At 50.1% G+C, this 9461-nt stretch overlaps 1 protein-coding gene across 1 annotated transcript; it reads right to left on the reverse strand.

The window, feature by feature from the left end:
* Window positions 1-1169: 1169 nt before the first annotated feature.
* On the reverse strand, window positions 1170-6754 carry NCLN (nicalin). Its single transcript, XM_010161806.1, has 14 exons — window positions 6572-6754; window positions 6212-6356; window positions 5526-5620; window positions 5223-5303; window positions 4923-5026; window positions 4412-4500; window positions 4098-4237; window positions 3508-3686; window positions 3210-3297; window positions 3075-3113; window positions 2797-2960; window positions 2157-2210; window positions 1990-2068; window positions 1170-1366 (listed from the first exon to the last, which is right to left on the reverse strand). Exons 1-14 carry the CDS (start codon window positions 6689-6691, stop codon window positions 1307-1309), a joined length of 1437 nt encoding a protein of 478 aa, XP_010160108.1. The 5' UTR covers window positions 6692-6754; the 3' UTR covers window positions 1170-1306.
* Window positions 6755-9461: the final 2707 nt, after the last annotated feature.

Consider the following 9461-nt stretch of genomic DNA (forward strand, 5'->3'; position numbering starts at 1 on the left):
GCAACTACACAGCGCTCTCCATCAGCATCAGATGCAAGATCAGATCAGAAGCATCAGCAAACTAAAAATAAAGCTTGCTCAGGGATACAAGTAGCGGAGAGCATGCGTTCCAAGCTACACCCTCCTAGGTACAGTGCTAGAAACAGTCATGTTTACAGTGACATTCATAAAACTTTTGTTTTGTTTTTTTTAATGGCTGAGTGACCTGCCTCCCTTCATACACACCGGGGGCAGCACAGGGAAGGACAGCAACAAGCGCTTGGGGAACTTGCTCACACGTGCAGGCCAGGAACAGTGTTTCCAGAAATAATAGAGCTGAAAAATGTGAAATACGACCCTGAGATGCAGGTGAACCTAGGAAAACACCCCAAAATCCAGAACGCATCTGGAAGTGAAAGGCAGACTGAAAGGATTACAGCCCAGAGCTCAGCAGGAGCTGGGTTGCTCTTGCTATTAACATAACCAGCTCGTTTAAATACATGGAAGAGCACGATCCTGCAGCAGTTGTGGCTGTAGAACACCCCTTAAAACCAAGCAAGAGTTCAGCACAGAGTGGTGGCAGCCATGAACTGTTCAAGGACCATAAACTTTTAAGAGAAATCAAGTACACAGCAACCTGCATCCTCCAACAGAGAGAACCTGTCCTGGGAAGACCTGACCTGCAAGGAACCCGGTCTAATGACCTTTCCTCATTCCGTCAGCAACAGCCAAGCCCGCGTACAGTGCAACTGCGCCACGGGTTAGCGCAATCTACACAAAACGCACGGTGCTTGCGCAGCACGCCTCCCCGGAGCCAGGCAGGGAACTTAAGGAAGAGGTGCCGGAAGAAAACATGCCAATAGCATTCTCTTTAATTTGCACGTGCACTTTCTTTTGTTTTCAACAACTGCTCTTAGTCCTCGTTAGCTGGGCAGAGACAACACATCACTCTACTCCGCAGTTTCAGCTTCCAAGTTGGCTGTATGGCACGTGTCCACGAAGGGGCTGGCGTCACACGCACAGAAGCTGCTCAGAATCAGCCGCTCAGTGTTTAAACAACCTGCAGAAACTACCGGCATCTCCGAGCCTCTCCCTCGCCAAAAAGCAAAGGAAAACGGACATGGTGCAACTCAGGGGAAGAAGGTGAAGAAAAGCACTTAAAAGGTGCACAAGAGTTCAAATTTCATTTTCTTTCTGCCTTCCTCCCCTCCAGAGAGCAGCAGAGAGGAGAGAGAGGAAGAGAAACAGCAGGATTCAGTGGAAGGCAGAAGGTTCCTGTGGGCTCACCCATGGCTCAGTGCTGCTGTTCGGGTGATGACTCGTCACTTCACTGCTGCTTGGTTTTGAGGGATAATCTCTGGATCATCTTGTAAAGGAGACCAAAGTGCTGGAAACGGAAGATAAGTAACCGTGAGTCCGTCCAGATTCTAATAAAACAAGTGTGTTCTACACAGAGAGAAAACTTACTAGAAGGCTTAAAACAACGCTGACGTGTAAACGCAACCCCATGTCTGGATCACCCAGGAGCACTCTCACCCTGAAGACAGGGCGGGACTTGGGGAATCAGTCCCAAACTAACAAAAACCACCCCAAACCCCTGAGGATGCATTTCTAAGCTGCATCCCAAGTTCAGATAACGGACAGATCTCCAAATACTTCTAACTTATTCCAAGCTGCAAACCTTTAACCTTAGGGCAGATTTTAGTTACCTTGAGGAGTTTCAGTCTAAAGCTGTTGCACAGCCAAAACGAGTGAGTTGCGTACGTCCTTGACCAAGGAGCTCTGTTAAACAGTTTTGCACTGGAATGGCAAGAGGTTGCCTTCAGCACAGCCAACTGAGATGCTCAAACACGTACGCAACACAACAGCCAGACTTTCTGGATTAGTGCTTTTACAGTGGGGCAGCATTACTGGTCCCACTTTGGTGCTGGGACTGTGCAAGCACCAGTTACCGCAGCGAACATGCGACTCATGAGGAAGATAACACATCCAACTCCTCTCTTCTTTTACCTGCACTGCGACATAGGCAACACCAAGGTAGGCTGCGATACAGACAGCCAGAAGCAGGTCGAAGATGGCTGGCTTGACCCTGGAATAAAGAAAGAACAGCTGAAATAGCTACAGCAGGTTCTGCCACAGAGAGACAACAGCCCAACGTGCCCAAAGGGATTCCATACCTGTACGCATTCATCACCTGTTTCATCTGGTCATAGAAAACAAACTCAGGGTCCCTGTGAAAAGAAGGAATTTTTCACACTTCTTGACACCACAGCAATGACAAGCAAGACCTGTGATCCCAAGGAGCTCATCCAGCCAGAGATAGGAAAGCATCAACACCCTGCATACTGGTTTTGAACTGATTTGTCAAGTCTTTCTTTTTCTACAATCAGAAGCCTAAGGATACAACTCAGAACACATGCTACTGAGCTGTCTCAGGAGAGGCACATGGAAAATGCCTCTCTGGATTCATTCAGCTGCTTCGACCCAAGCAGGTTCAACAGGATTGCAGCTGCCTTTTTGCAATTAGAGAGCTTTCCAGGGGACCTCAATCTTTTCTGCATTCAGAGAGAAGCAGCACTCAGTGGGAAGGGCAGAACCAAACCAGTGAGAAACAGCTCTTCAGACAGAGGGAGCTACTGGGACTTGATACTGTGCTGTGAGGAAAGATAAAGAGCTTTCTCTGGGAGAACAGAGCATGAACCAACACTGGCAGGGGAGAGCAGTCTCTTCCAGCTACATGCCCAGAAGCCAGAAAAGCTGCAGCTCAGAGACAGAATTCACTGGAGTTCATTCACTCATTCATTCATTCATTCTTACCGTTTGTCTGCCTTTACATGATGCTGTTTGACATCCTTCAGGTAGCGACCCATATAATATTCTAAGGTGTTGAGGAAGGTGCTGTCTTTATCAATCAGCTGAGCAGCCCTGGGCTGACTGCTCAGCCAGTCCATCACCGATTCCAGTTGCTCCTGCTGGATCTGCTGCAGAGACACCGCCAGAGAAAAGGAGTCAACCACACGCATGCCAACACCAGACCTCTCTCCCAGACTCTTCACTCCTCCTTCCCACAGGTTACAAAAACGCACTGTGCTCACCATCTGATCCGTGAAGATCTGCAGATCTGCAGGCGCTCCCTGCAAGGGGAAAGAAATCCACACAAGCTACTGGTGAGAGCAGGCTCGGTTGGGCAGGCCGAGTCTGGCCAGCACTGCGTGACGGGCAGCTCTTACCTTGTCTGTTAGGTTGTAGATGACCCTTGTCAAAGCCTCAGCGATGATCCTGGTATTTCTGGTTAGTGCCTTCGTGTCTATTTGTGCCCTAAAGCAAAAGAGGGGATTACGGACTTGTCAATGGGATTAGCTTCCTCTAGGAACTGCCCTTTTTCACCGCATCAAGCATGAGCCTGACTCCAGAGCCCAACTCCCAGTGGTTTTCACCCATCTGGCCACCAGAACAGCACCACCAGTCACGAGGCCAATTTGTGTTTATGGGCCGGATTTCAACTGCAGCCTTGGCAAGGCCTCTAACCTCCTATCCATGATGCTGTTGCGCAGGCTGTCCCGGTGGCTCTCCAGATGGGATATGGTGAATGCTGGCAAGCGTCGGATCGCAAAACGCTCATGCTCCCACGCCAGCATGTCCTCAGCCAAGTTTATCTTCTTGTGCACCATGGAAAACTTCACTTCTGGGAACTGGCTGGCAACAACCTGAGGGAAAGGACAAGCCATCAGGGTGTCATACTGCCCACAGAGTAGTTCCATCTTGCACTGCCCAGTCCACCTAGACCCAATTTTTCTGCGTTCCCGAAGGTAAATACACTTCCACCCGTATGGAGCAGTTACTGCCATTAAAAAGCTGATTTACTGTCACTGCAGAAAGCAGCTGGGTCGCTTCTGCGAGCAACAAGCCATAGGGAAGTGAAGATCTGGTCTGCTTCATTTGGGACTGTGGCGTAAGGATTTGTCTGCACTTCAAATCAAGTGACCATAAACACCACATGAAGTATTTCATCGGTGCACCCTTTCCTCCTGTCCTCCTTCCTTCCGTCCTCTTTTGGAGAACTGTAGCTCCCCACAGTAAGTCCCAAGTTCCCATCTACCTGAAATGCTTTTCATTACCATCTCCAGTTCTCTCAGAAATGCATGCTGCAAGGTCCCCTCCTTGGGAGGCTTTGAGACGTGGAGATGAAGACTATTGCCTCGGCCCAGAGTATCAAGGCAGAGAACAAAGGCTACGTTGTCCTGCAGCAGGCTGGAATCTGGAACAGAAAAATCCAAACATTTATTGCTACGTTTTGTGCTGGGATTTCCATCCCAAAAGAAAAAGGCCCACACAAGGAGATCACAAGAGGGGTGACATACTAGGTGCTTCACACAATCACATTACAAGAGGCTTTGCCACAGGACAGGCCGGAATGCAGCCCCTTACTCACCAGTGTGGTCCAAATTGTCTTCTAGCCACCGCTTGGTTCCTTGATAATTAAACTTGCCTCCTCCAGATGCAAAGAACAGCAAGTTATACCTGCCCACCAGAGACAACAGAAAAGTGTTACCACACTGCACCCCATGGACAGAGAACTCCTTCACTCCACCTTGGAGGTGTGGTGAAATCCCAACAGCTGACACAGAGATTAAGGCAAGCTGTCCATTAACAACTGCTTCCTACATGCCAGTGCTAAGGTACGGTGGGACGGGGGCAAAGGAGGGGAGATCCCAATGCTGGAGGATGCAATCCACTTCCCACACCACTCCCTCCACTTGTGCCCAAGCTTGAGCAGAGCTCCAGCAAAGAAGCCGAAGAAGGAGCTTGGCTATTAACAGTGGCTGTTCTTGGAGGGAAGGAAAGTAAAAGACTATTTGTAACACTCTACAGGTCTGGAGCAAAGGCCCTTCTTATCCAAGCTGAGCTACAGGCGTTCAGCCAAGAACAGGGCAGGTTCTTACCCAGCGTGGGTACGTCTGTAGGTGTAGAGCCGGGAAAACAGCCTGGCTAGTTCCAGCAGCACGGAGATACCGCTGCCGTTGGAGTCAGCGCCATGCGACAGCCACTGCAGGATGAAGTGGGACAGAGACCAGGTGACAACCCGCTTCCTGTCACATATCAGAACAGCCCTCAAGACAGCAACCACCATGCCCCCCTTATAACTGCCCCATGTCTTGAAAGCCAAGGAAAAACACAGGGGCAGATGCCACACGGGAACACACAGACAGGAACAGAGAGCTCCAGGAAGATAGAATACTCACCGGAGCCACTCCAAAAGAATCATAGTGGGCAACTATCACGACAGTGGGCAGGTCTTCTCCTCCCAGCCCCGTAAGCCTTCCCTGCAGAGGAAAGAGATCCGTGTCACACAGCATCGCCCTCTGCGCGCCTGTACAAAGACAACCTGACCTCCACGTGCCCATTGAGCCTGCAGTGGTCTCAGGTCTGAGGACCTCTTACCCGGAGACTGCCCTGACTCCCCCCGTCAATCCACACGTCGGATGAAGTCCCAATAAAAGGCAGCATCCCACCAATGCTGCCATTTGAATCCATATACAACTCACCTCCACGCTGGGTATAAGCCAGTCGTTGATAGCTTTGCTTTGAGCCCCGCTGGTCACCATCTGGAAGCCATTGGCAGTTGCTGTGTGCAGCAGAACTAGGAAAAAGAACAGTACACCTGAGGAAGTTTCATCCCTATTTTCCCTTGCTGAGCTCTGGAGAGACCAGCTTTAAACCATGTAAGCCCTCTCACTCGTTGCTTCTGTTTATGCACTGACAGAGAAACCTGGTGATGATGCCTTTTCATTCTGTCCTGAAATCCCAATATTCTGAGGTAGCTAAAACAAACACTCTTCTCCAGCAGTCCTGAAGTTAAGCATGAGCAGCAGGTCAGTAAGACAGTGACATTATTTAAAAGGTAGTACATGGAAACACCGAACTGACAAAGCTTCAGCTTCTGCCAACACCCCCTAGTCACTTAACACCTTCAGTGCTGCTTCTAACTTGAGTTTTGCTTTCTGTCTCACATGCAACAGCGTGAAGCTGAGAACTCACTCCATGCAACTGTATTTCCACACACAGTCAAGTAACGCTCTTATACTGTACGTTTCTTCCATTAAATCTCAAAGCACTTTAACAAAGACAGAATAAACATGAAGGCAGCAGAACCCTGTTTCATGATCCAGCAGATTGCTCCGAGGGATCAGGGCTGTCTTCCTCTAAACTCCTCTCGCTTGTCAGAGCTCACCTTCCGCAGCCGAGGCAGAACCCTGCGAGGCAGAAGCAGCCCGCGTCTGTTCATAGATAGACAGGAGCTCTTCATCTTCCACTGCAAAGTAGACTGGCACAATGGTTTCCATAGCAAGCATTTCCGGCTCTATCTCCATAAACTGCTGAGGATTTAAGCGAGACACAAACTCAGCATCTGCTAAACGTGCAGGAGGGCAGGAAAAATTAACCAGCAAAGCAGAGAGAGAAGGGTAAGTTTTAAAAGCAGAATACGACTTGCTGGGCATTATAACAGGAGCTTTCAGTGCTCCAGCAGCCCAAGCCTCTCTCCCTCTCAAATCCCTCTCCCATCCAAAGAGAAAGGGAGCTTTTTTTTTACCCTTACAACGTCCTGTGGGACAGAAGAGATGGATTGCGGCAAGATGATCACCACGGCACCAGCCGACTGGCGGAGCGCCTTCTGGTACTGCTCGTAGGAGAAATCCACCAGCCGCATCATGACGCAGCGGCGGCTCAGGACGTCTGCTTCTACAGTGCGGGCTTCTGTGTTGAGCACCGCACTCCTGGTGCCTGTGAGGAGAGAACAGCCAGCGGCTTTGTAAGCGATTTCATCACATCCCCTTTGCTCGAGCCTAGCTCCTTCTCAGAATAGTCTTGGTGCCAGTCTGATGAACTTCAGAGCAGCCAGGACCTGCAGAAAGCTAAGTTGTCCAAGAAGGACTGAGATCCGTGGTTTTTCCTCACATCCATCAGAGCAGCAACTGTGCAGCCACGTCCTGCCAGGCTCCCATAACTCCAGCTCTGCACAGCCTCGACCACCTTCCAGTCCTCCTCCCCACAACCACGCAGGCTACTCGTTTACTCGCCTGCACCCAACAACACGTGGGGAAGAAGCCTGGCCTCTTGCTATACAGCCTACTGCCTCCTCCAGCCACGGGATAAGGCCTGCAAGTAGAGGATGCAAGATGTGCAGAACCCCTCTGTGAAAGGACACCAGGCTGCCCCCCACCCACCCAGAGGGCTGTTCCAGCTCACCCACTGCCATGCTTCTGCGTACAAAGGAGCAGGCTGCTTCTAGCTGCTCCCTCTCTCCTACTCTCAGTTTCAGCATATCAAATCCCCCACATGAAAATGCAATCCTTTGGGAGAACAGCAGTCTGGAGGCTTGCCAGAAGCTCCAGCATTTTCCAAGAGAGGACCACAAGGACATCTTGTATAGAGACATTCAAATCCACCTTACAATTTGTAATGCTCCAAATCCAATTTCTTCTTCCCTAACTCTGGCCCTTACATCAAAGACTTCATCGCACTGGGTCCCTGAGCAGCCAGGGAAGGAGCAACGTGCTCCAGAAAGCATCTCAGCCAAAAGGAGCATTGCTAAAGGTTAGGCATAAACCTGGCTTAACTCTAACACTGGTTTGGTCTTGTCAAAGGTCAAATCACCTAAACCAGAAAAACCTGTACTTCCACTGCACAGGTACCAGTGGGGGCCATTCACCCAGAAACGGTCTAAATCCTCCACACAGAGCTCCTATAGCAAACAGGCAGCCCCCATTCAGAGAAAAATGATCCATAATGAGGATAATTCCGCCACCATTCCCACAACAATGATGTGTAAACACAGCAAAGCAGGAGAGTTCTGCTCCCAGGACAAGCCGAAGACACCTAAGCGGAGCAGACCCAACGGTACGGATCTGACAGCACAGCAAGACGAGTCCATTTGCTGCAGTTTCTCTACAGAGAACTGTTTAATAATCATTTGTTTACAATCTATAAAACTATTCTAGCAGTATTAGAGGAAGCCCAAGTTTGTTCTTCAATTGCTCTATGACTGATCTTGACAAAAAATTCTTCTCCCCCCGCAAGAAAAAGCGCAGCAGCAATCCCTATTTGGTCTTCTTGGAAAATAATATGAGACTCTGGAATAACAAATAGCTTTTATCCTGGAGGACATCTGGCCTCAGAACACACATGGAACAGGAACATCAGCTACCCGAAGGGGCTGGTTAGGCGCAAAGGAAATACGCAATCCACTGAGCTAAAAAGCTCCAGAAGAAGAAACTGCGTGAAAAGTTAATTGCAAGTATTTTAAAAAATCACACGTGGCTTTTGGACAGTTCACAAAATATTCCAAAATACGTTGTGAGCACTTGGCTAGGGAGAAGACTCAGGCAAGCAAAGTCAAAGCCAGCTGAAGCACATGCCCGCCCGTTAGGCCTGCTGACAGAGACCTACTGTGCCATAAGGAAAGCGGTAGCTCGATAAGCCCATGGGAGAGACCTGCCTTGGGTCTGGCGAGGCGCTCAGCAACAGAGCCGGATCTCAAGGTACGGACACATTTTGAGATACTGGGATGGAAGAACCCAGAAACAATTTGAAATATTCAGGAGACACCAGGAGCACTTTACAAAGCGTGCAGGCACAGCTGGCATTTCATAACTTCTGCTGACGTGTGATCTTAGGAAGATCTGAAAGATCCGGAGAGTGAGTCTCATGGGCAGTACAGCAGAAACGTGGGGCTGTAATGCCAGGCTGTTAACAGAAGTCTGACACTCTGGCCACAAAAAAGACAGCAGGAAGCGTCACTCACAGACAGAACGTCTGCCCTGATCTGGAATAAAATACCTACGTAAGACTCAGAAACAACCCCTGAATCTGCGTTAGTGACTTGGGGGGGGGGGGGGGGGGTGGGAGGGGGGCGCAGAGGCTAAGGGTTACACCACTTCAATTATTTCCAGAGCAGGTTGCGTTTCTGACTCAAGGAAAGGTGTTGCACAATCAGCAGCCTGGAAGCAACAGAACAGAGGAACTGAAGGTCAATCGTAACATAAAGGAAGACCTGTAAAAGAAAGGACTCTCAAATGAGGAGACACTGGAGCAACAGACACTGCTAACAGACTGAAGGAGAGGCTGAAGAGCAAGGAATGAACCTGTCAATAGAGGAGTCAAACGCAAAAGAACAAAACTGAGCACGCAAGCACGTTCCCCAGACTACCTGAAACACAGGGAGTTCAGCCCACAGCCTGTAAGGACACAGCAGGGTCCTTGGACACCTCTAGGTTACCACGTGTGAGCTCTCAGCACCCTCCTGCTCGTGCCGAGACTGGGCGCTAAAACGCAGTCAGACAGGGCCTGCCTACGGCCTTGCCTGGGTCTGGGCCCGGCCCCGACCCCGGCTGCAGCCTCCCCGGGCCCTCCGAGCTCTCCTGCAGCCTCCCCTGGGCTGGGTCCCCCCTCCCGGGACGCCTGCAGCTTCGCGGCCTACCCCT

The sequence above is a fragment of the Eurypyga helias genome, unplaced genomic scaffold (genome assembly GCF_000690775.1).
Source record: "Eurypyga helias isolate BGI_N326 unplaced genomic scaffold, ASM69077v1 Scaffold50151, whole genome shotgun sequence".
Taxonomy (NCBI): Eukaryota; Metazoa; Chordata; class Aves; order Eurypygiformes; family Eurypygidae; genus Eurypyga; species Eurypyga helias.

What these genes read in the sequence shown, in the direction of transcription:
- NCLN (XM_010161806.1), bottom strand. Translation starts at nt 6,691, where the DNA reads ATGATGCGGCTGGTGGATTTCTCCTACGAGCAGTACCAGAAGGCGCTC. An exon ending in TACAGACGTACCCACGCTGG is followed by an intron (nt 4,501 to 4,922) that starts GTAAGAACCTGC and finishes TCTGGTGGGCAG; the next exon opens with GTATAACTTGCTGTTCTTTG. An exon ending in AGATCTTCACGGATCAGATG is followed by an intron (nt 2,961 to 3,074) that starts GTGAGCACAGTG and finishes GTGTCTCTGCAG; the next exon opens with CAGATCCAGCAGGAGCAACT.